Raw genomic sequence first — 27765 nt, forward strand, 5'->3', positions numbered from 1 at the left:
AAACAGTTTTTGGATGTGAGTACTAGGCTTAAGCAAACAAAAAATGTATAACCGTAAAGCATACACAACTGGTCAAGTCTTCCTTGAGCGAAAAATATGGCACATGTTGTTAACAACAAATTTTGCTAGTCAGATTACTGGGCTTAAGTACTAGTCTGAGCGATATATCGACGGACGAAAAAAAAATCCATACCTATCCTTAAATTAGAAAATATCGATACTATCGATATGGTTGTGCAGCCCTAAGTTTTACAATTAATATATATTCACACCTATCTAATATATTTTATTCCCAAAAAATATGCCCAAGGAACAGTTTCGTGCCTCGGCGTTGAACAAAAAAATGTAAGTGTCCCCACCTTACATTATTAATGGTTAAAGTCACCGTTTCCGCAGTTCACATGTCCAGTTTGGAATCAGTGGCGCCGATGAGATTCAGCAGGAATCGCTGGTGAGGATCACTTCAAAAAACCTATATCAGGGACAGCGACAACCGGTGCCTTCTGGCGTTCTGGATCGCCGAATGGGCATTAGCACAAAAGATGCTATATGTGAAACATGTGGTCATGGTCTGAATGAGTGCATCGGACATTTTGGCTATCTAGACTTAGCGCTCCCCGTTTTCCACATAGGCCACTTCCGTGCCACAATTAATATTCTACAGATGATATGCAAGTCGTGTGCCCAAGTGATGCTTAAGTTAGAGGACCGACTCTTATTTGAGAAAAAACTACATAACCCAAATTTCTCATATCTGGGAAAAAAGGCTTTGCATGCGCAGATGTTGGCCAAAGCCAAGAAAGTCACAAAATGCCCACACTGTGGAACGGCGAATGGTGGCGTAAAGAAGGGTCCCGGGCTTCTGAAAATTCTGTATGATCCATACAAAGGGCGCAAGGTAGATTCTCTTTTTACAAGCAACATGGATGAAATGCTTCGCTCGACAGAGTTTAATCGCGACCTTAATCTTACGCTCAGCAATTACAGCACGGCTGAGGAGCTCACTCCATTAATGGTGCTAGACCTTTTTGAACAGATCCCACAGAGTGATGTAGCCTTATTAGGAATGTGCTCTCGCGGTGCCCATCCAAAGCATCTAATTGTGACGCGTGTATTTGTGCCTCCTGCCTGCATTCGTCCATCGGTATTATCAGAAGTAAAGGCCGGCACTACAGAAGATGATTTGACTATGAAACAGAGCGAGATCTTGCTAATTAATGATGTGATCCAGCGTCACATGGCTACCGGTGGAAAAATAGAGCTTATATATGAAGACTGGGACTTTTTGCAACTGCATGTGGCACTTTACTTCCATAGCGAGATCAGTGGAATACCAATAAACATGGCACCAAAGAAAACTACACGGGGCATTGTTCAGCGTTTGAAAGGAAAACAGGGACGATTCCGATGCAACCTATCTGGCAAACGTGTAGACTTCAGCGGCCGTACCGTCATTTCGCCGGACCCCAACTTGATGATAAATCAGGTTGGAGTGCCAGTGCGTGTGGCTAAGATTCTTACATACCCGGAACGTGTAAATCTCGCAAACATTCGTCACATGAAGCAACTGGTACGCAATGGGCCTTGCACGCACCCTGGGGCCAACTACGTTCAGCAGCGGGGCTCAAGTTTCAAAAAGTACCTGGCATATGGCAATCGTGAAAAGGTTGCGCAGGAGCTTAAATGTGGGGATATTGTAGAGCGGCATCTTTGCGATAACGATATCGTTCTATTTAATCGCCAGCCATCGCTCCACAAAATGTCAATTATGTGTCATCGTGCCAAAGTACAACCGCAACGAACATTTCGCTTTAATGAGTGCACCTGTACACCATACAACGCAGACTTCGACGGTGATGAGATGAATCTCCACTTGCCACAGACGGAGGAAGCCAGAGCCGAGGCGTTAATTCTTATGGGCAATCAGTCAAACTTGGTTACGCCCAAAAATGGCGAGATTTTGATTGCGGCCACGCAGGACTTTATAACCGGTGGATATCTGCTTACACAAAAAGAGGTTTTTCTCACCAAAGAAGAAGCCATGCAGTTAGCTGCATGCTTTTTAGCCAACGAGGACTCTACCATGAACATTCAGATACCGACTCCTGCTCTTCTTAAACCACGACGACTCTGGACGGGAAAACAAATATTCAGTTTGCTCATTCGCCCAAACAGTGACTCGCATATTCGCCTCAATATGGTGAACAAGGGCCGAAACTATACAAAAAACATGGATCTATGTAACAATGACTCTTGTATGTTACTTTTTGTTATACCTCATCTCACAAATGAACTTACAACTAAAGTCAACTTTTTGTGCTTTGCTTTTAGGGATTCACATCCGAAATTCTGAGCTGATGTGTGGTGTAATGGATAAGGCAACAATGGGCTCGGGTACAAAGCAATGCATCTTTTACTTACTACTGAGGGACTTTGGTGAGGCTCACGCTACCAAGGCAATGTGGCGATTGGCGAGGGTTTGTATTTTAACACAATGTGCCCATTAACTTTTTGTAACCTGTTAAACAGTATTTTTACCAATTACTTAACTCTGGATTACCTAAAGCCGTAGAAATTCTAGTTAAACATTTAAGATAGAATCAGTATCTCATTTCGTGTGCTGAAGCACACACTAATTTGACTTTCTGTAAAGAATATACATACCTGTAGATATTAAAAAGCTTTTAAAGCAGCCATGGGCACGAGATCTAACGGGAAGAGCCACTGCGCAGGCACACAAAAAAAAAACGAGAAGGAACGTGTGAGTCGTTTCTGGGGACACGACTCTACTTATACCCGTACTCAGTCAGTATATACAGTGTAAAAAAAATTTTAAATTTTTTTTCGATAGCATCTGCTATCTACATCTACATATACAATGTCTATTCTACATCTAACATGTAGATTGTACATGTTCCATTCATATTCTACATCTCCTCCGCTAGGGGTTGCTCGCGCACTGAACGCGGCAGTGTGAGAGCGAGAAGGAAAATGAGTTGCGTTGTCGTGGGCGGGAGGGGGAGGGGAAGCAACATAAAATTAATTTCTTCATTCTGGCTATAATTATGATCCGATCTGATTCCGATTTGGCAATCTGGTAGATATGGGCATTCTCTACGATACTGCGTTTTTAGTTTTATTGTATCTTTAAAATTGTGCCTGCCACAGATTTTCGTCCTTTGTTTGGGCGGAAGGGGCGGGGCGAAATTTTGAAATACACTTGTAGCAGTGTTATATCACATGAGTCTGGAAACCAAATTTGGTTACCCTAACTCTTATAGTCTCTGAGATCCAGGCGCTCAACAAGACGGACGGACGGACGGACTGACAGACATGGCTATATCGACTCGGCTATTGATGCTGATCAAAAATATATATAATTTATGGGGTCGAAACGGTTCCTTCTCTGCGTTGCACACATCCACTTTTACCACAAATCTAATATACCCCTTAACTCTTTTTTGAGTACGGGTATAAAAAGTTTTGTTGTACTTCAACAACAACAACAATAACAAACATTTCTTTGAATGCTTTGCTTAACTGATAAGAAAATATGACCACTAATTATTCGTACGGTGCGTTAGCTTAGCTTAGAATTGAAAGAAGATCAAAACAAAAGCAAACAGCGTAACATAATCACTATCTAGTCATAATCTGGAATCAGTCATACAATGCAGAATGTAAGAAATGTGTAATTGCTTCAAATTAGTCAAAGTTTAGCAACGATGGCACGTGGTAAGCCGATTTGCAACGAAAGAGGAAGTTTAGTTATTGATTATTATAAATCGGGGAACACTTTTGGTGAAATAGCCAAGCAATTAAATCTGGCTAAGTCGTCCGTTCAAGGCATTGTAAACAATTTTAAGAAAAATGGCAATATTGAAAATAATATCGCAAATAGAGGCCGAAAATCGGCAATAACATCTCGGGACAAAAGAACCCTGGCCACAATTGTGAGGTCTGATCGTCAACAAAATTTGAGAAATTTAGCCTCCGATTGGTCTGATAAAATCGGAAAAAGTGTGAAGCGTGAATGGACGCGCCTGCAGTTGCGAGATATTGGATATAAGTTCTATAAAGTATGTATAGTGATTATATATGTTACATACTCAATAGCTTAGCTTACTCTTAGGCCAAGGAAAAACCATTGCTTACGCTTCGTCAAAAGAAGAAGCGTTTACAATGGTCTCGGAAACGAATGTCTTGGACTCAAAGGCAATGGAACACCATCATATTTAGCGATGAATCTAAATTTGATGTGTGTGTCGGTGATGCGCGAAGGAGAATCATCCGTAACAAAACTGAAGCGTACCATAAAGACTGCCTGAAAAGGACAGTTAAGTTCCCTGTAAGCATAATGGTGTGGGGTTGTATGTCTGCCAAAGGGGTAGGACAACTGCACTTTATTGAGATAGTTAACGCGGAAAATACGTTAACATATTAGAGGAAAGTTTGCTGCCATCAATACCAAAACTGGCTGACTGTGGTAAATATACATTTCAGCAGAACCAAATCATGGCTGCAGTATAAGGAAATTGGGGTCTAAGATTGGCCATCAAATAGCCCAGACCTAAGCCCAATCGAGAGTATATGGGGCATAATAAAAAGAAACCTAAAAAATGAGCCTCAAAGAACACTTTCTGACCTAAAAATAAAACTGCAAGAGATGTGGGATGTGGGACTCTATTTCAAAAGAACAATGCCAGAATTTATTAAAATCTATGCCAAAGAGTTGTAAATGTGTTGTAGAGGCCAAAGGAGATGTTACACAATATTAATATTAAAAAAAATTATGTTTTTATTCAAAACAGCAAATATTTAACGCACCGTACGAATAACACTAGTCAACACGATTTTTCCTCAAGGAACAAAACGAACTTTTTCTTAAAGATTTGATATTTTTTTTTTCTATGCAGAACTTTTTTTAAAGAATTTTTGAAAACTGGTATTTTTTTTAATGCTTTTTTCAGAGGTAGCGCTTGTTTTTTTCACATAACTCTAGTATCTTACGTCTGGCTGTAAAAAGAACTTTGCTATTTTGAAAAGATAATTAAAACAGCTAGAAGTTAAGCCGAAACACTTTGTGATTTCAGCTTACCGTCTGGGAAATCTGAAGCATTGAAATGCAAAAATGATGATTTTTGTGCGGTATTTTTACGAACTTTTGGCTTTAAAAACTTAGGAAAAGTCGAAAAAAAATTATATCCTCTATTTTTTTTGTATATAAGTGCATTAATTTGGCGTCGTTTAAGGTGTTGTTTATTAAAATCTATGGAGAGACTTTGGGGCTAAAATTCGTTAACCAAACCTAAAAAATGAAAAAATTTAACAAAAAATACCTTTTGGAAGGTTGCGGGCCCAACTGCCAATTGGGAACATTTAATTGAGTTCTAAAAGCGGAGCCAAAGCTCAAAAATGTTTATTGGACGGAGAGTTTTTTTAATCTACCTGCATGGATATGTTGAAGTGCCTAGATGAGAAAGGTGTGGAAATGAGCCAAATTGTGCAACAAATACCTCTTTCTCGTCGAACAGTGACACGAAGAATATATCAAATACGCCAACATACGCCATATCTTGTACGGAACTTTTCCATTCTAAAAAGCTGATAAATGCATCTATAAAGTAGACCTGAACACTTTGGTGCTACTTTGCTTTATCCTTATATTTTTTGTGTATAGGTGCATTAATTAGGCGTCGTTTAAGGTATTGTTCTTTAAAAGCTATGGAGGAAGTCTGATCACATTTTACCGTTCGGAACGTTGATACCATTTTTTTTTAATACTTAAAAAAAAGTTCGGCCATTGAAAAAAAAATTATCATTAAGCGCGTTTAAAGCCTGAAATCTATCAAAAAAAGTTTGTTTGGTTAGCAGCGAAAAAATGGTGTCGGATAGTGCTATTAATAGCTGTCTCACTTGTTTAAAATGATACTACTCCAAATCAAAAATGCTCAGGCTTGCAGACATAATGGCTTATCCATAAATTTTAATGAGCAATACCTTAAACGACGCCTAATTAATGCGTATATCTAAAACTAAAAATGATGGGCAAGAATTATTTTTTTTCGACTCTTTCCGAGTTTTTAAAGTCAAAATTTCGAAAAAAAATACCGCAAAAAATGATTAAATTCGAATTTGAAAGCTTAATATCTTTCAGGCGTTAAGCTGCAGATTCAAAAGGTCTGGCTCTGATTTATAGTTGCATTTGTCAGCATTTCAGAACTGCAAAGTTCTATGCAACCAGATATAAGATACTTAAGTAATGTGAAAAATAGAAGCACTACCTATGAAAAAAACATTAAAAAATACCAAATTTTAAAAAATTCTTAAAAAAAAAACTACACCATAAAAAAAAACCATAATTCGTTAAAAATTTTAAACCCCGAAATTTATAAGAAAAAGTTATTTTGGGCCACAGCCTAATTCTCGTGTTGACTAGTGTTACCGTCGGGACTTTCTTAAGTCAATTAAAAAAAAATCAGTAGTTCATATTAAGCTTTATTTCCTAGATGGTAAGCGAACGCTTCAAAGTCTTCAGGTCCAATTTATTGCTGAATTTATTAGCTTTTCAGAATGGCAAATCATTATAAGCTTTTCAGAATGGCAAAGCAAAAGACACTCATGTTAGCTATCTTTAAGCCGATGGCGGGAATTCAATTACCATTGGCATTCTTTGAAAAATTGTATTTATTAGTGGCTTAAAAAGTTCATTTCTGAAAATAAAACGGTACTATACGAACAATTTTTTCTAAAAGGCTTAAGTTGCAGAAACTGTAAAAATGCAAAAAACACTTCAATTTTGATTCACTATATCTTCAGGTATCCAATTTATCACCACGAATCAAATATCCGTTGAAAGGTGGTAAAATTTTCTTTATAACATTATGTATTTTGTTGATACAGTTGCGGTCAATTAATAGTAGTGCTACTATTGGGTTTACATATTGCCTTTTTTTCTATTTCTTCAACAATAGAATATAAAGTTATAGTAGCGTTTCCCTTTTCTTTCCGATAAATTTCGACATTTTTCGCTAAATATCTACATTACAGTTTAATGCGGTCAAAATAATAGTAGTGCTACAGAAAGTTTTGAAAATTATTAAATCTACTTCATTTTTAGCAAGGCTTTCATTGTTAAACAATACTTGAATAGTTTATTGAACGGTTTCAAGCTTTTAAGTTTTGTTTTTGGTCATTTAGTGCCGGTATCATGGGGCGTGGAAAACACTCTAGAGCGGAACAGCGTTTGTGCTTGTTTCAGAAGGAAAGTAATATGTCGAGATGCTAAATACTATTGGTTGCTTAGCTATTATGATCAGAAATGATAATAAGAACCATAAAGCAAATCTCGCGATCAACCTTTACGACAGGCAAGTTGACAAGGTGCTGCCTGCTACAGCCTTAAAAATTAAAATTAAGTTTTTAAATTAGTGCTGAAACTATAAGATTATAATTAAAGATTATAATTTAATGACACGAAGCCTAAGGAAACGAGAAGGAACGTGTGAGTCGCTTCTAGGGACGCTACTCTACTTGTATACACGTACTCAGTCAGTATATAAATTTTTGAACTTATGATTTATGTAGAATTTTAAAATTTTTTACATTTTACAGTTTTTTTCTACATCTGTTATCTACATCTACAAAGTATATTCTACATCTAACATGTAGATTATACATGTACCACTTAGATTCTACATCTCTGCTAGAGGTCGCTCGCGCACTGAACGCAGCAGAGTGTGCGAGCGAGAAAGAGAATGAGCTGGTCTCTGCTGAAGGACGCGGGGGGAAGCAACTGAAAATTAATTATTCATTCTGGCTATAAATATGATCCGATCTGATGCGGACTCAGAAATCTGGATATGGTTATTCTCTACGATACTGCGTTTTTCGTTTTATCATATTTTTTAAATTTTCGTATTTTGTGGGGGTGGAAGGTGGTGGGTAGAAATTAAGAAATACACTTGTAGCAGTGTGATATCACATGAGTCTGGAAACCAAATTTGGTTGCTTTAACTCTTATAATCTTTAAGATCCAGGCGCTCAACAAGACGGACGGACGGACAGGGCTATATCGACTCGGCTATTGATGCTGATCAAGAATATATATACTTTATAGGGTCGGAAACGATTCCTTCTCTGCGTTAAACACATCCACATTTACCACAAATCTAATATACCCCTTAACTCTTTTGGAGTACGGGTATAAAAAGTTCAAAACAAATAGCAGTCAGACCAATGTGCAGAGCAGATGCTTAGAGCAATGCTTAAAGCGAAATCGGTAGAAATAAGATGAGAGAGGAGAGTGGTTGCAGCAACAGCCAATAAGTGAGAGCGTTACTGCACAGAAAGTTACAAGAGCGAGAGAGAAAGAACAGTTATTGAGAGTTAGGTGTTAGAGAGAGAGTGATAGACGGCAATAGCTACGACAAAGAACGGCTAAATGTAATGAGAGGGCGTACTTACGAAAAGCAACAACACAAACACACGACTAACCGACGCACAAAATAAATCAAATAAGTTGTGTTTTTACACAATTATTAGGCATGCACCCGCGGTAGAGATTGATTTTCATTTTAGTTAGTAGGAGAGTTAATTTAAAGATGGAAAAAGATAAAAACACCGGCTGTTTAAGCAAAATAAAAGGAAAATGCGGAGCGCAATACAAAAACACGTCTGGTCACTACGAAAGAGAACTAACTTAATAAATTAATAGATATGCTGAGATCTGGTCTTGTACATAACATTATGTACATTAAACATCTATCAAATTACGGCAGGGTGCTTCACAATTTTGATCAGAGTTTAAGCCATCATAATTAAGTTTAGAGGGAAGTGGCGAATTCACCGGATTACACTCATGTATATTAAATTTAGATAGAACTATTTTTATATAGACAGATTGACTTAAAAGTAATTGACCATCTTCTCTGTTAATTTGTATTCCTATAAAATATTTAATATCTGATAAATCAGTCATTCTGAATTTTTCCATCAAATAAGATTTGAACTTATTCATTGTTTGGATACTTTCTATAGATATAACTAGATCATCTTCATACAACGGTCACGAGAAACGACGCTCTCAACAAATCAAGACGAAAAAGACGAAACAACGAATTATATTAATCAAATATCTTGTAGCTCTTTCTGTTCTCGTTTTGCATCTGGAGAATATGTTGTTTGGCTTGTTTTCGGAGATCATCTCGGTTTTCGTTGAAAATATATATCATCTCGTCGTCTATCATTTCTTTGATCTTGATGTCTGCTTTTATGCGCATCTTTGTGCCAGTAAGTAACTCGAATGGCGTCAATTATGTGCTTCTACAGAATGTTGAATTGATAGTTTGCTGTACGCTGCTAACAAACAAATACCATTTGCCAGGATTTTCAATTGAGAGTTTTGACAAAACTGCAATGATCGTCGTATTAAGTCTCTCCACTTAGCCTTTAGCCCATGGTAGGCCTGTCGCTATTGCGTGATGATTAATGTCTTCGATGTCGCAGTACTGCTTGAATTCGTCGGATGTGAATGCTGACCCTTTATGGGAAATAATTTGTAGAGTATTTCCGAACACCTTGCTTTGATCTTGAAGTCTTCCCATTTTATCTTTAGCTGATGTTGTCTTTTTATACCCGTACTCAAAAAAGAGTTAAGGGGTATATTAGATTTGTGGTAAAAGTGGATGTGTGTAACGCAGAGAAGGAAAATTTTCCGACCCCATAAAGTATATATATTCTTGATCAGCATCAATAGCCGAGTCGATAGAGCCATGTCTGTCTGTCCGTCTGTCCGTCTGTCTGTCTGTCTGTCTGTCTGTCTGTCTGTCTGTCTCGATGAGCGCCTAGATCTCAGAGACTATAAGAGCTAGGGCAACCAAATTTGGTTTCCAGACTCATGTGATATCCCACTGCTACAAGTGTATTTCAAAATTTCGCCCCGCTCCCTTCCGCCTCCACAAAGGACGAAAATCTGTGGCAGGCACATTTTTAAAGATACGATAAAACTAAAAGCGTTTGTGCTTGTTTCAGAAGGAAAGTAATATGTCGAGATGCTAAATACTATTGGTTGCTTAGCTATTATGATCAGAAATGATAATAAGAACCATAAAGCAAATCTCGCGATCAACCTTTACGACAGGCAAGTTGACAAGGTGCTGCCTGCTACAGCCTTAAAAATTAAAATTAAGTTTTTAAATTAGTGCTGAAACTATAAGATTATAATTAAAGATTATAATTTAATGACACGAAGCCTAAGGAAACGAGAAGGAACGTGTGAGTCGCTTCTAGGGACGCTACTCTACTTGTATACACGTACTCAGTCAGTATATAAATTTTTGAACTTATGATTTATGTAGAATTTTAAAATTTTTTACATTTTACAGTTTTTTTCTACATCTGTTATCTACATCTACAAAGTATATTCTACATCTAACATGTAGATTATACATGTACCACTTAGATTCTACATCTCTGCTAGAGGTCGCTCGCGCACTGAACGCAGCAGAGTGTGCGAGCGAGAAAGAGAATGAGCTGGTCTCTGCTGAAGGACGCGGGGGGAAGCAACTGAAAATTAATTATTCATTCTGGCTATAAATATGATCCGATCTGATGCGGACTCAGAAATCTGGATATGGTTATTCTCTACGATACTGCGTTTTTCGTTTTATCATATTTTTTAAATTTTCGTATTTTGTGGGGGTGGAAGGTGGTGGGTAGAAATTAAGAAATACACTTGTAGCAGTGTGATATCACATGAGGCTGGAAACCAAATTTGGTTGCTTTAACTCTTATAGTCTTTAAGATCCAGGCGCTCAACAAGACGGACGGACGGACAGGGCTATATCGACTCGGCTATTGATGCTGATCAAGAATATATATACTTTATAGGGTCGGAAACGATTCCTTCTCTGCGTTAAACACATCCACATTTACCACAAATCTAATATACCCCTTAACTCTTTTGGAGTACGGGTATAAAAAGTTCAAAACAAATAGCAGTCAGACCAATGTGCAGAGCAGATGCTTAGAGCAATGCTTAAAGCGAAATCGGTAGAAATAAGATGAGAGAGGAGAGTGGTTGCAGCAACAGCCAATAAGTGAGAGCGTTACTGCACAGAAAGTTACAAGAGCGAGAGAGAAAGAACAGTTATTGAGAAATAGGTGTTAGAGAGAGAGTGATAGACGGCAATAGCTACGACAAAGAACGGCTAAATGTAATGAGAGGGCGTACTTACGAAAAGCAACAACACAAACACACGACTAACCGACGCACAAAATAAATCAAATAAGTTGTGTTTTTACACAATTATTAGGCATGCACCCGCGGTAGAGATTGATTTTCATTTTAGTTAGTAGGAGAGTTAATTTAAAGATGGAAAAAGATAAAAACACCGGCTGTTTAAGCAAAATAAAAGGAAAATGCGGAGCGCAATACAAAAACACGTCTGGTCACTACGAAAGAGAACTAACTTAATAAATTAATAGATATGCTGAGATCTGGTCTTGTACATAACATTATGTACATTAAACATCTATCAAATTACGGCAGGGTGCTTCACAATTTTGATCAGAGTTTAAGCCATCATAATTAAGTTTAGAGGGAAGTGGCGAATTCACCGGATTACACTCATGTAAAATTAAATTTAGATAGAACTATTTTTATATAGACAGATTGACTTAAAAGTAATTGACCATCTTCTCTGTCAATTTGTATTCCTATAAAATATTTAATATCTGATAAATCAGTCATTCTGAATTTTTCCATCAAATAAGATTTGAACTTATTCATTGTTTGGATACTTTCTATAGATATAACTAGATCATCTTCATACAACGGTCACGAGAAACGACGCTCTCAACAAATCAAGACGAAAAGACGAAACAACGAATTATATTAATCAAATATCTTGTAGCTCTTTCTGTTCTCGTTTTGCATCTGGAGAATATGTTGTTTGGCTTGTTTTCGGAGATCATCTCGGTTTTCGTTGAAAATATATATCATCTCGTCGTCTATCATTTCTTTGATCTTGATGTCTGCTTTTATGCGCATCTTTGTGCCAGTAAGTAACTCGAATGGCGTCAATTATGTGCTTCTACAGAATGTTGAATTGATAGTTTGCTGTACGCTGCTAACAAACAAATACCATTTGCCAGGATTTTCAATTGAGAGTTTTGACAAAACTGCAATGATCGTCGTATTAAGTCTCTCCACTTAGCCATTAGCCCATGGTAGGCCTGTCGCTATTGCGTGTATTTCAAAATTTCGCCCCGCTCCCTTCCGCCTCCACAAAGGACGAAAATCTGTGGCAGGCACATTTTTAAAGATACGATAAAACTAAAAACGCAGTGTCGTAGAAAATGCCCATATCTACCAGACTGCCGAATCTGAATCAGATCGGATCATAATTATAGCCAGAATGAAGAAATTAATTTTCAGTTGCTTCCCCTTCCCCCTCCTGACGCAATCAAGCAACTCATTTTCCTTCTCGCTCGCACACTCTGCCGCGTTCAGTGCGCGAGCAACCCCTAGCGGAGGAGATGTAGAATCTAATTGGAACATGTACAATCAACATGTTAGATGTAGAATATACATTGTAGATGTAGATAGCAGATGTAGCAAAAAAATGTTAAATGTAAAATTTTTTTTTAATTCTAAAAAATCATATGCTTAAAAATGTTTATGCTGACTGAGTACGGGTATAAGTAGAGTCGCGTCCCCAGAAGCCACTCGCACGTTCCTTCTCGTTTCGGATAGAGCCAACAAAATTTTGGTGAAACTATCTATTACTGCGAATATGTGCTTATATTGCTTCTGCGTCGACTCGAGCGGACCTAGAAAGTCGATGTGGTACGTCTGCAATGGTTGTTCTTACTTGGGCAGTGGATGCAGTTCTCCTTCTTTCTTTCCTTGTTTCCGGTTGGAAACAATGCATGGGATGCAGCAACTTATGTGTTTCTGAACTTTCTCCCCGCTCATGTGCTTGCTTGATAATTTCCCTCTGTAATCCCATAGGTACTACAATTAGCTCATTATCGTTGACCAGTTTATGCAGTAGACCAGATTTCATGAAAAAGTCATTATGCGTCTGCATGGCGTATGTGTGTTCCGGCTCTGTGCTCGACGTCGTAGCTGAATTCTAGTAGCATTAGGACCCAGCGAGCTACACGTGTACATATCGATTATTTATCGATTGTTTTTGCTAGCGCGTTACAGTCTATAATCAGCTTAAAGTGTAGACCCAGTAAATAAACACGGAATTTTCTCAGAGCGAATATGACTGCTAAGATTTCCAGCTCGTAACTCGTGAACTTTCTTTCGGCATCGGACGTCTTCTTGCTCATATAATAGACAGGGTGCCACTGCTTATCATCAGTTGACATCTGCAGAGAACTGCGCCGAATCCGTCAATTGAGGCGTCTGTGTGCAGTTCGGTTTCATGCTGTTGATGGAAGATCTTCAATATTGGCTTTTGTGTGATGAGCAATTTTAGTTGGTTATATGCAGCTAACTCGATTTTCCAAACTGAATCCTTTCATCGTTTTTGGTAAGATCTTAGAGTGGTTTCGCGATTTGTGAAGAATTGGCGATAAACTTTCTGAAGTATCCCACTAGCCCGAGAAAACTTTGGAGTGGCTTAAGGTTGCCTGGAATCGGAAAGTGAGTAAGTTCGTCTTCGTTGGGAACGGACTCACTCGCTGATACTTGATAATGTGGCCTAAATATTCGGTCTTGGTCTTCAGAAAATTACATTTACATTACATTCAGAAATTTGCGGTTTGGAAATTGTCACACCTTTATTGTTTATTGAAATTGGGGCTTGCTTGCAAAACTCCTCACCAAGTACCATTTCTTCATGTAGGAATTGCGAGTCTACCAGCAGAAAATTAGTTTTGAACTCATCTACGTTAATCAGCAATTGCTGTTTAAATGAGCCCAATGGCTTTACTTTGGATTGAGTTTTCTTTCCGAACCCGATTAAGTATATGTTGCACTCTTTCCAAATTGGCTTACGTAATTTTATATATGTCGATTCAGGTATTAAGTTATATTTACTGCCGGTGTCGATTAGGGCCGTGTATTTATTGTTATTTATCGTGACTTCTTTGCACATAAACTCGTGCGCTAATGTGACTTGTATGTATGCGTGTATTGCTTGAGTCAAACTTTTTACCTTTGCTTGGGCATTCTTTTGCAATGTGTCCAAAATTGTTGCACCCAAAACACTTTCTACCCTTGTTTTTATTTTCACGGTCAGCCGATGTAGGCCCTTTCGAGCCAAAGTTGTAACATCTTTGTCTTTATTTACATTTTTATCTTGTATCGTTTGATTTGTATATTCGCGCTTTTCTTTATTTTTGTTTAACATGCCTTGACCTTTGTTTTCATTTTTTTCTTTTCCGCGAATAATATCGTAAGACTTTAGTTTATCCTTGAAATCTTGTATTTTTTTAGCATTCTCAATTATATATTGAACTAGCGCACTGTCTTCGATCTTCCCGCGTGAAGCTAACTCTTTCATTTGTAAGAAATACTATTGCAAGCTTTCATTATACCCGTACTCAAAAAGAGTTAAGGGGTAAGGAAGGAAGGGAGCCCCCTTCCGCCCCCAAAAAAGACGAAAATCTGTGGCAGACACAATTTTAATCATACGATAAAAATAAAAACACAGTATCGTAGAGAATGAGCATATCTATCAGATTGCCGAATCTGAATCAGATCGGATCATAATTATAGCCAGAATGAAGAAATAAATTTTCTGTTGCTTCCGCCGCCCGCTCCTGCAAGAAACCAACCACTCGTTCTCTTTCTCGCTCGCACACTGCCGCGTTCAGTGCGCGAGCAACCCCTAGCGGAGGAGATGTAGAATCTAAATGGTACATGTATAATCTACATGTTAGATTTATAATATACATAGTATATGTAGATGTAGATAACAGAAGTAGCAAAAAAAAAAAAAAGTGTAAAAAAGTATAAAAAGAAAATCTACAATCTTCACCGTAGGATCACCGTTGAGGAACCAAAAAAACTAGTCCAATGCTCAAATTGCCAGGAAAAAAACACAAAAACTTATTGCACTCTACGGGCAGTCTGCGTGGCCTGTGGGGATGTCCATCTCACTGAGGCCTGCCCCGTTAATAGGGAGGACCCATCTGCCAAAAAATGTAGCAACTGTGGGGGAAACCATACTGCCAACTATAAAGGTTGTCTTGTCTATAAAGAATTGAAAAATTTCCCTAAGCCAACAAAAAATAACTGCAGCTCGAAACCCGGTCATCCGACAAAGCTTACCATATATACCATCAACTACGACTCCAGGAGTTTCTTTTGCTCAGGCGTTAAGTTACAACAACGGGTCGAACGCCTCAGTCTCTAAGCCAACACTTCAACCAACCACTGCAGGAATAATGCAGCATCAGGGATCTAATCAGATCCCAGAAATTACTGCCCAGCATACTCCTGCAATCCCCATCCCAATTTCCTAGTGGAATTGAGTCCTGATTACTATAACAAACACAATGGTAGCAATACAACAAACGATGCAGGAGCTTATGCGTAACCAATTCCTTCTCCTGGAGCTCCTAATCAAACAGAAATCTGCTTAAATGGACTATCTAAATATATATTTCTGGAATGCAAATGGCATTTCGCAGCACAAATGCGAGCTCTTACAGTTCCTCGCTCAACACGACATGGACGCCATGCTCAGATAACTATAACTTCTATGCGAAAAATCATCGTGATGATTAGGCACAAGGAGGTGCTGGCGTTCTGATCAAGCATCGCATCAGGCATTATCCATTGCCATCATTTGCTACACCTTATCTACAGGCAACATCAATTCATATTGAAATTCAGAGCGGCTACCCAAACTAAGCCGCAGTATAATGCCCACCGCGCTTCTGCATTTCCGAAACAGAATTTGGTAAAATTGTTCGACCTACTAGCTGACCCATTTATAGCAGCTGGTGACTACAATGCCAAGCACACTCATTGGGGATCTCGACTTACCAACCCGAAAGGAAGACAACTATATAACGCTATAATAACGCCACGAAACAAGCTAGACTCTATCTCTCCGGGTAAGCCTACATATTGGCCCACAGAACCAATTAAGCAACCCGACTTGAATGATTTTGCAGTTTTGCGAAGAGTGCTGCAAGCTCAGATTCATGTAGATCACCATTTTACTTCACCTTAACGACCATCTACAGCTTTCGGAACGCCCACACTTTCTAACTTCTAGCAAAAAATATTGGCTCAAATACAGGAAGTACATAAGCTCTCATATTGATAGCTGCCCAAACATTAATTGTGAAGATGACATTGATAGGTCAGGCGAAGCATTAGTATCCTGAATGTCACTGGCGGCAAAACACTCAATACAAATATTATCACCTAATAAACTTTCCAGCAGCAGTCGTATTTCTAGGCACATTGAAGAGCTGCTACGCGATAAAAGAAGGCTTCGCCGAGAGTGGCAATCACACAGATCACCTGCCTCGAAAGAGCGGCTAAAAATAGCCAACCACCTACTACGCAGAGCCCTAGAAGATGAAAAAACCGAGCTCAAATATCCTATATGGAGCAACTCTCCCCAACTAGCAAACGATTCCCACTGTGGAAAGCTAAATCAGGCGTAAGCCCTCTATTATAAAAGGTACAAATACGCTGCACGCTGCCGCTCACACAGCACAGCTCACACCAACCGGCAACCGGCAACCGGCAGAGACTCCTGTGTACAGATGGCAGCCAACTCTTCTCCCAATCGCTGTTTTAAACCTCCAAATGAGCTCCTCTTATATTTCGTCCTTTGTTGTGCGGAAGGATGCGGGGCGAAATTTTGAAATACACTTGTAGCAGTGTGATGTCACATGAGTCTGGAAACCAAATTTGGTTTCTCTAGCTCTTATAGTCTCTGAGATCCAGGCGCTCATCAAGACGGACGGACGGACAGACGGGCATGGCTATATAGACTCGGCTATTGATGCTGATCAAGAATATATATACTTTATGGGGTCGGAAACGTTTCCTTCTCTACGTTGCACACATCCACTTTTACCACAAATCTAATATACCCCTTAACTCTTTTTTGAGTACGGGTATAGAGAATCGGCAATCTGGTAGATATTGTCATTCTCTACGATACTGCGTTTTTAGTTTTATCGTATCTTTAAAAATGTGTCTGCCACAGATTTTCGTCCTTTGTGTGGTGGAAGGGGGCGCGGCGAAATTTTTTAAAATACACTTGTAGCAGTGTGATATCACATGAGTCTGGAAACCAAATTTGGTTGCCCTAGCTCTTATAGTCTCTGAGATCTAGGCGCTCATCGAGACAGACAGACATGGCTATATCGACTCGGCTATTGATGCTGATCAAGAATATATATACTTTATGGGGTCGGAAACGTTTTCTTCTCTGCGTTATACACATCCACTTCTACCACAAATCTAATATACCCCCTAACTCTTTTTGAGTACGGGTATAAAAACCACCATTAGGGAAGATAACAGCGACGACCAGTAATGTGTATATGTATGTATGTACATATATTGCATATTAGACAAAAAATACTGTCATCAAACAACTTCAAAGCCAAAATCTATTAGAAACAGTCGGTTCGGATCCTTGAGGAAAAATCGTGTTGAGTAGTGTAATCAGCTAACAGATGGTTAGCTTTTGAAAGCTTGCAAAAAGCTTTAGAATAGCTTTTAACGTTTATTTTTTAGCTTTCAATATGTTTGTATGATCAATTTAATTTAGGAATTTAATAGCAAAACTACTGAACATCAAAACTTCGACTTTATGCCAAAAAAAAATCGACTTCTAAACCAGAGTGCAATTTATATCTGTTTATTGATTTGTTAATTAAGGCGGGGAGTAGCGATCTCTTAAAAATCTCTCAAATTTTCTTGCACTTGTCATAGAGAAACAGAGAGGAGGACCGCGTTTCTTTCCGTGTTTTTTTCCCATTTCACAACTGTTGTTATTCCGCTACACATGTCTCTCTCCCTCTTACACCAACACCAGCCGTTCTATCTCGCTCTGCCCTGCCAGAAAGAGAGAGAGAGAATGAGTAAGAGCTGGAAGAGCTGGATTGCCAAATTCGGTAATCTTCTAGATAGCTTTACTACAGATTTTCGTCCTTGTGTAAGGGGTATTGGCCGTGGATAAATTTTGAAAACAAACTTGATTCAGTGTCGTATAAAAGGTGCCTGCACAAATTGGGTTGCTCTAAAACTAATGTCCCTGAGAACTAGGCGTCAAGCAGGACGGACGGACATGGCTATATCGACTGTGCTTTTGATGCTGATCATGAATATATATACTTTATGGGGTTGGAAACGTTTCCTTCTCTGCGTTGCACACATCCACTTTTACCACAACTCTTAACTCTTTTTGAGTACGGGTATAAAAACCCACCTGAACCTCCTTTTGCCTAGAATCACCCTGAGAAACGAACTGTTTTGTCTTTTTTGGTCTCTGATGGGTTGTGATTGATTCACGGTTAATCCACGTTTACGAAACGCCAAAAAAACTCGTCCTTATTGTGGTTAAACATCTCCAAACACTCCTTCGAAGTTGTCTCACGAGTGCGTTTTTTGTCGATTGTGAGCAAACGCGAGCCATATTGCGCATAGTTTTTTCATACACAAGTGATCATTTATAATTGAAACCACTTAGCCATATAGTTGCCTATGCCTTCAAAATATTTTGCGATTTCAATCTCCGAACGGCCAACACCATTGTGAATTCGTTCATTTTCTTCGGGTATAAGACCATAACTAGGCGTCCAGGAAGTGTGGCATCATTTGTAATTGTACGGGCACAACGAAATACAGTAAACCCCTTTTTTACCATTGAAATCGATGGAGAATAGATCCCATTGTACTTATCAAGCTTTTCCTTGGTTTCAGTGGTGGTGTTTTCCACAATAAATAATGCTTAATGCGAACACGAATTTTACTTTTTTCTTCAAAGCACGAGAAACTGCTATCAATGTGAAGGGAAATTCAAAAGGTCTCGGACTAATTGATCCGCTTTTGTATTATGTACATGTAAAATCGTTTGCAGTATGAAATTGCAATTTTCTGATTAGTTAATTAAAATTATACAAACCAACATTAAGGAAGATAACAGTGACGACCAGTAATGTGTATATGTATGTATGTACATACATATGTATATTTCATATTACACAAAAAATACTGTCATCAAACAATTTCAAAGCCAAAATCGATTAGAAACAGTCGGTTCGGATCCTTGAGGAAAAATCGTGTTGAGTAGTGTAATCAGCTAACAGATGGTTAGCTTTTGAAAGCTTGCAAAAAGCTTTAGAATAGCTTTTAACGTTTATTTTTTAGCTTTCAATATGTTTGTATGATCAATTTAATTTAGGAATTTAATAGCAAAACTACTGAACATCAAAACTTCGACTTTATGCCAAAAAAAAAAATCGACTTCTGAAGCAGAGTGCAATTTATATCTGTTTATTGATTTGTTAATTAAGGCGGGGAGTAGCGATCTCTAAAAAATCTCTCAAATTTTCTTGCACTTGTCTTAGAGAAAAAGAGAGGAGGACCGCGTTTCTTTCCGTGTTTTTTTTCCATTTCACAACTGTTGTTATTCCGCTACACATGTCTCTCTCTCTTACACCAACACGAGCCGTTCTATCTCGCTCTGCCACGCCAGAAAGAGAGAGAGAGAGAATGAGTAAGAGCTGGAAGAGCTGGATTGCCAAATTCGGTAATCTTCTAGATATCGTCATTCTCTATGATACTGCTTTTTTCTCGTATCTTTGAAATTGCTTTACTACAGATTTTCGTCCTTGTGTAGGGGTATTGGCCGTGGATAAATTTTGAAAACAAACTTGATTCAGTGTCATATAAAAGGTGCCTGCACAAATTGGGTTGCTCTAGAACTAATGTCCCTGAGAACTAGGCGTCAAGCACGACGGACAGACATGGCTATATCGACTCGGCTATTGATGCTGATCAAGAATATATTTACTTTATGGGGTTGGAAACTTTTCCTTCTCTGCGTTGCACACATCCACTTTTACCACAACTCTTAACTCTTTTTGAGTACGGGTATAAAAACCACCATTAAGGAAGATAACAGCGACGACCAGTAATGTGTATATGTATGTATGTACATATATTGCATATTAGACAAAAAATACTGTCATCAAACAACTTCAAAGCCAAAATCTATTAGAAACAGTCGGTTCGGATCCTTGAGGAAAAATCGTGTTGAGTAGTGTAATCAGCTAACAGATGGTTTACTTTTGAAAGCTTGCAAAAAGCTTTAGAATAGCTTTTAACGTTTATTTTTTAGCTTTCAATTTGTTTGTATGATCAATTTAATTTAGGAATTTAATAGCAAAACTACTGAACATAAAAACTTCGACTTTATGCCAAAAAAAAATCGACTTCTGAAGCAGAGTGCAATTTATATCTGTTTATTGATTTGTTAATTAAGGCGGGGAGTAGCGATCTCTAAAAAATCTCTCAAATTTTCTTGCACTTGTCTTAGAGAAAAAGAGAGGAGGACCGCGTTTCTTTCCGTGTTTTTTTCCATTTCACAACTGTTGTTATTCCGCTACACATGTCTCTCTCTCTTACACCAACACGAGCCGTTCTATCTCGCTCTGCCACGCCAGAAAGAGAGAGAGAGAGAATGAGTAAGAGCTGGAAGAGCTGGATTGCCAAATTCGGTAATCTTCTAGATATCGTCATTCTCTATGATACTGCTTTTTTCTCGTATCTTTGAAATTGCTTTACTACAGATTTTCGTCCTTGTGTAGGGGTATTGGCCGTGGATAAATTTTGAAAACAAACTTGATTCAGTGTCATATAAAAGGTGCCTGCACAAATTGGGTTGCTCTAGAACTAATGTCCCTGAGAACTAGGCGTCAAGCACGACGGACAGACATGGCTATATCGACTCGGCTATTGATGCTGATCAAGAATATATTTACTTTATGGGGTTGGAAACTTTTCCTTCTCTGCGTTGCACACATCCACTTTTACCACAACTCTTAACTCTTTTTGAGTACGGGTATAAAAACCACCATTAAGGAAGATAACAGCGACGACCAGTAATGTGTATATGTATGTATGTACATATATTGCATATTAGACAAAAAATACTGTCATCAAACAACTTCAAAGCCAAAATCTATTAGAAACAGTCGGTTCGGATCCTTGAGGAAAAATCGTGTTGAGTAGTGTAATCAGCTAACAGATGGTTTACTTTTGAAAGCTTGCAAAAAGCTTTAGAATAGCTTTTAACGTTTATTTTTTAGCTTTCAATTTGTTTGTATGATCAATTTAATTTAGGAATTTAATAGCAAAACTACTGAACATAAAAACTTCGACTTTATGCCAAAAAAAAAATCGACTTCTGAAGCAGAGTGCAATTTATATCTGTTTATTGATTTGTTAATTAAGGCGGGGAGTAGCGATCTCTTAAAAATCTCTCAAATTTTCTTGCACTTGTCATAGAGAAAAAGAGAGGAGGACCGCGTTTCTTTCCGTGTTTTTTTCACATTTCACAACTGTTGTTATTCCGCTACACATGTCTCTCTCTCTCTTACACCAACACCAGCCGTTCTATCTCGCTCTGCCACGCCAGAAAGAGAGAGAGAGAGAGAATGAGTAAGAGCTGGAAGAGCTGGATTGCCAAATTCGGTAATCTTCTAGATATCGTCATCCTATTACTGCTTTTTTCTCGTATCTTTGAAATTGCTTTATACAGATTTTCGTCCTTGTGTAGGGGTATTGGCCGTGGATAAATTTTGAAAACAAACTTGATTCAGTGTCATATAAAAGGTGCCTGCACAAATTGGGTTGCTCTAGAACTAATGTCCTGAGAACTCAGGCACGACGGACGGACATGGCTATATTGACTGGGCTTTTGATGCTGATCATGAATATATATACTTTATGGGGTTGGAAACGTTTCCTTCTCTGCGTTGCACACATCGACTTTTACCACAACTCTTAACTCTTTTTAAGTACGGGTGTAAAAACCTACCTGAACCTTCTTTTGCCTAGAATCACCCTGAGCAACTAACTGTTTTGTCTTTTTTGGTCTCTGATGGGTTGTGATTGATTCACGGTTAATCCACGTTTACGAAACGCCAAAAAAACTCGTCCTTATTGTGGTTAAACATCTCCAAACACTCCTTCGAAGTTGTCTCACGAGTGCGTTTTTGTCGATTGTGAGCAAACGCGAGCCATATTGCGAATAGTTTTTTCATACACAAGTGATCATTTATAATTAAAACCACTTAGCCATGTAGTTGCCTATGCCTTCAAAATATTTACCGATTTCAATCTCCGAACGGCCAACACCATTGTGAATTTGTTCATTTTCTTCGGGTATAAGACCATAACTGGGCGTTCAGGATGTGTGGCATCATTTGTAATTGTACGGGCACAACGAAATACAGTAAACCCCTTTTTTATACCTGTACTCAAAAAAGAGTTAAGTGGTATATTAGATTTGTGGTAAAAGTGGATGTGTGTAACGCAGAGAAGGAACATTTTGCGACCCCATAAAGTATATATATTCTTGATCAGCATCAATAGCCGAGTCGATAGAGCCATGTCTGTCTGTCCGTCTGTCTGTCTGTCTGTCCGTCTTGTTGAGCACCTAGATTTTAGAGACTATAAGAGCTAAGGCAACCAAATTTGGTTTCCACACTCATGTGATATCACACTGCTACAAGTGTATTTCAAAATTTCGCCCCGCCCCCTTTCGCCCCCACAAAGAACGAAAATCTGTGGCAGGCACATTTTTAAAGATACGATAAAACTAAAAACGCAGTATCGTAGAGAATGCCCATATCTACCAGATTGCCGAATCTAAATCAGATCGGATCATAATTATAGCCAGAATGAAGAAATTAATTTTCAGTTGCTTCCCCTGTCCCCCCTCCCGCAAACGACAACGCAACTCATTTTCCTTCTCGCTCGCACACTCTGCCGCGTTCAGTGCGCGAGCATTCCCTAGCGGAGGAGATGTAGAATCTAAATGGAACATGTACATTGTACAATCTACATGTTAGATGTAGAATATACATTGTAGATGTAGATATCAGATGTAGCAAAAAAATGTAAAATGTAAAATTTTTTTTTCTTTCTAAAATTTTAAAAAATCATAAGATTAAATATACTGACTGAGTACGGGTATAAGTAGAGTCGCGTCCCCAGAAGCGACTCGCACGTTCCTTCTCGTTTTTTTTAAATTTTGACTTAAAAAACTCAGGAAAATTCGAAAAAAATGATATCCTGTGTCCTTATATTTTGTTGTATAGGTGAATAAATAAAGCATCGTTTAAAGCAGCGATGCCCATTGCCCTGCGATCCCTTTTGTTTTTGTAATTGCCCTCAGCATAGGAAATTATATTGGAAATTAGACAAAAAATACTGTCATCAAACAACTTCAAAGCCAAAATCTATTAGAAACAGTCGGTTCGGATCCTTGAGGAAAAATCGTGTTGAGTAGTGTAATCAGCTAACAGATGGTTTACTTTTGAAAGCTTGCAAAAAGCTTTAGAATAGCTTTTAACGTTTATTTTTTAGCTTTCAATATGTTTGTATGATCAATTTAATTTAGGAATTTAATAGCAAAACTACTGAACATAAAAACTTCGACTTTATGCCAAAAAAAAATCGACTTCTGAAGCAGAGTGCAATTTATATCTGTTTATTGATTTGTTAATTAAGGCGGGGAGTAGCGATCTCTAAAAAATCTCAAATTTTCTTGCACTTGTCATAGAGAAAAAAAGAGAGGAGGACCGCGTTTCTGTCCGTGTTTTTTTTCCATTTCACAACTGTTGTTATTCCGCTACACATGTCTCTCTCTCTCTCTTACACCAACACCAGCCGTTCTATCTCGCTCTGCCCTGCCAGAAAGAGAGAGAGAATGAGTAAGAGCTGGAAGAGCTGGATTGCCAAATTCGGTAATCTTCTAGATATCGTCATTCTCTATGATACTGATTTTTTCTCGTATCTTTGAAATTGCTTTACTACAGATTTTCGTCCTTGTGTAGGGGTATTGGCCGTGGATAAATTTTGAAAACAAACTTGATTCAGTGTCATATAAAAGGTGCCTGCACAAATTGGGTTGCTCTAGAACTAATGTCCCTGAGAACTAGGCGTCAAGCACGACGGACGGACATGGCTATATCGACTGGGCTTTTGATGCTGATCATGAATATATATACTTTATGGGGTTGGAAACGTTTTCTTCTCTGCGTTGCACACATCCACTTTTACCACAACTCTTAACTCTTTTTGAGTACGGGTATAAAAACCACCATTAAGGAAGATAACAGCGACGACCAGTAATGTGTATATGTATGTATGTACATATATTGCATATTAGACAAAAAATACTGTCATCAAACAACTTCAAAGCCAAAATCTATTAGAAACAGTCGGTTCGGATCCTTGAGGAAAAATCGTGTTGAGTAGTGTAATCAGCTAACAGATGGTTTACTTTTGAAAGCTTGCAAAAAGCTTTAGAATAGCTTTTAACGTTTATTTTTTAGCTTTCAATTTGTTTGTATGATCAATTTAATTTAGGAATTTAATTTGTTAATTAAGGCGGGGAGTAGCGATCTCTTAAAAATCTCTCAAATTTTCTTGCACTTGTCATCGAGAAAAAGAGAGGAGGACCGCGTTTCTTTCCGTGTTTTTTTCCCATTTCACAACTGTTGTTATTCCGCTACACATGTCTCTCTCTGTCTTACACCAACACCAGCCGTTCTATCTCGCTCTGCTTTGCCAGAAAGAGAGAGAGAGAGAGAGAATGAGTAAGAGCTGGAAGAGCTGGATTGCCAAATTCGGTAATCTTCTAGATATCGTCATTCTCTATGATACTGATTTTTTCTCGTATCTTTGAAATTGCTTTGCTACAGATTTTCGTCCTTGTGTAAGGGGTATTGGCCGTGGATAAATTTTGAAAACAAACTTGATTCAGTGTCATATAAAAGGTGCCTGCACAAATTGGGTTGCTCTAGAACTAATGTCCCTGAGAACTAGGCGTCAAGCACGACGGACGGACATGGCTATATCGACTGGGCTTTTGATGCTGATCATGAATATATATACTTTATGGGGTTGGAAACGTTTCCTTCTCTGCGTTGCACACATCGACTTTTACCACAACTCTTAACTCTTTTTAAGTACGGGTGTAAAAACCTACCTGAACCTTCTTTTGCCTAGAATCACCCTGAGCAACTAACTGTTTTGTCTTTTTTGGTCTCTGATGGGTTGTGATTGATTCACGGTTAATCCACGTTTACGAAACGCCAAAAAAACTCGTCCTTATTGTGGTTAAACATCTCCAAACACTCCTTCGAAGTTGTCTCACGAGTGCGTTTTTGTCGATTGTGAGCAAACGCGAGCCATATTGCGCATAGTTTTTTCATACACAAGTGATCATTTATAATTAAAACCACTTAGCCATGTAGTTGCCTATGCCTTCAAAATATTTACCGATTTCAATCTCCGAACGGCCAACACCATTGTGAATTTGTTCATTTTCTTCGGGTATAAGACCATAACTGGGCGTTCAGGATGTGTGGCATCATTTGTAATTGTACGGGCACAACGAAATACAGTAAACCCCTTTTTTATATTCTTGATCAGCATCAATAGCCGAGTCGATAGAGCCATGTCTGTCTGTCCGTCTGTCTGTCTGTCTGTCTGTCCGTCTTGTTGAGCACCTAGATCTCAGAGACTATAAGAGCTAAGGCAACCAAATTTGGTTTCCACACTCATGTGATATCACACTGCTACAAGTGTATTTCAAAATTTCGCCCCGCCCCCTTTCGCCCCCACAAAGGACGAAAATCTGTGGCAGGCACATTTTTAAAGATACGATAAAACTAAAAACGCAGTATCGTAGAGAATGCCCATATCTACCAGATTGCCGAATCTAAATCAGATCGGATCATAATTATAGCCAGAATGAAGAAATTAATTTTCAGTTGCTTCCCCTGTCCCCCCTCCCGCAAACGACAACGCAACTCATTTTCCTTCTCGCTCGCACACTCTGCCGCGTTCAGTGCGCGAGCAACCCCTAGCGGAGGAGATGTAGAATCTAAATGGAACATGTACATTGTACAATCTACATGTTAGATGTAGAATATACATTGTAGATGTAGATGTAGATATCAGATGTAGCAAAAAAATGTAAAATGTAAAATTTTTTTTTCTAAAATTCTAAAAAATCATAAGATTAAAAATGTATATACTGACTGAGTACGGGTATAAGTAGAGTCGCGTCCCCAGAAGCGACTCGCACGTTCCTTCTCGTTTTTTTTTAAATTTTTACTTAAAAAACTCAGGAAAATTCGAAAGCAGCGATGCCCATTGCCCTGCGATCCCTTTTGTTTTTGTAATTGCCCTCAGCATAGGAAACATAACATACCATACGAAAATTCTTGTATGAATACACAGTTTGTGCTGTGTACCAGCATACCGAAAGCCCAAGACATGCAAACATCTTTGTGTGTATGCGATCCGTCCAGCAAAAACCGGTTTTGTCTCTTCTCTGCTTGTTACCCGACTTTTGTTATGCTTTTGTTGTTGTCTTTTCTTCGAGTTTGCACTTTTCCCTTAATGGTATTTGTGTTTTTTATTGTGAGTATTGGTGGTGCTCCGCCGTAAGCTGATTTTGGGCACCGTGGCTTAAAGTATTGTTCCTTAAAATTTATGGCGACAACCCTCCCAAAAATCACATTTTACCGCTTGAAACGTTGCTGGCTCAACGTTTTTGGCCCTTTCATAATTTTTACTCAAAATTCGAAGTTCAAATATCAACAATAGATATAACGTTAACAATAAAATTGTTCCACCCTTCACAAGATTTTTGATTCGTGGTGATAGAATAGATATGCATGAAGATATAGCGAATCAAAGTTGAAGGTTTCAAGCATTTTTACAGATTCTGCAAATTTGACCTTTTAAAAAAATTTTTGCTAAGGTATTGTTTTATTTTCAGACATGAACTTTTTAGCGGCATTATATTCTTAACAAAATAAGCTACTGTTAAGCTATTAAGCGTTTTTAATAGCAATTTCTTAATTTTAATAAAAAAGGGCCGAGAAGATTTAATAAAAATAATAGTTTATTGGCATGTAGTAGAGGCAGTTCGCGTAAGTATATTATGGGTACAAGTATAGAGACCGAAGTTTACGAAGATCAGTATCAGACTAAATGGCAGCGCAAAATGGGCCGACTGCCCCTGCCCTATACATAACTTTTTAACGCGAGCGTGAGAGCATTATGGCGTAGCTCGGCGCGGCTTCCGAGCATGAACGGTAGATGACGAACGAGAGAGCTGCATAAACGCAGCAGGTGCAGCAGCAAGACCAAAGCAGCGAGAGAAATAGCTGCCAGAACAGCCGCTGCCAGGCGTAGGCATATGCCCGACAGTTACTATTAAAAAAAATTGTTCAAAGAATGCCAACAGTGCATTATTTTCTGTAACTGTATCCCATTTAAGATGAAGCAATATTTGTTTACTTGGTATGTAATTCCAATTTTGTTACATGTAAAATTCAAAAATGTCAAAAACAAGCATAGCTTGGTGGGCCAGCAACGGTAAAATGTGATTTTCGGAGGGTTGGTCAACCAATTTTGGCTCCATTGTTTCTCCAGAGATTTTAATGAACAATACCTTAGGTTAGGTTAAGGCGGTAGCTTGAGAGAGGGGAAATCCCCCCTACCCCAACTCACTTGGT

General features: G+C 38.4%; 1 protein-coding gene and 1 long non-coding RNA gene across 2 annotated transcripts in view; one reads left to right on the forward strand and one right to left on the reverse strand.

The window, feature by feature from the left end:
- Positions 1–234: 234 nt before the first annotated feature.
- LOC111082059 (DNA-directed RNA polymerase III subunit RPC1) overlaps positions 235–27765 on the forward strand; it is a 42590-nt gene continuing 15059 nt past the window's right edge. Inside the window, exons 1-3 of the mRNA XM_041595400.1 lie at positions 235–345; positions 397–2255; positions 2332–2477. Coding sequence (XP_041451334.1) covers positions 302–345; positions 397–2255; positions 2332–2477 — 2049 coding nt within the window. The 5' untranslated portion in view covers positions 235–301. The remainder of the gene's footprint in view (positions 346–396; positions 2256–2331; positions 2478–27765) is intronic.
- On the reverse strand, positions 17972–18981 carry LOC121404968. Its single transcript, XR_005968296.1, has 2 exons — positions 18861–18981; positions 17972–18052 (listed from the first exon to the last, which is right to left on the reverse strand). It is a non-coding gene; the product is annotated as an uncharacterized LOC121404968 (long non-coding RNA).

Source organism: Drosophila obscura, unplaced genomic scaffold (genome assembly GCF_018151105.1).
Source record: "Drosophila obscura isolate BZ-5 IFL unplaced genomic scaffold, ASM1815110v1 contig_58, whole genome shotgun sequence".
Classification (NCBI taxonomy): domain Eukaryota; kingdom Metazoa; phylum Arthropoda; class Insecta; order Diptera; family Drosophilidae; genus Drosophila; species Drosophila obscura.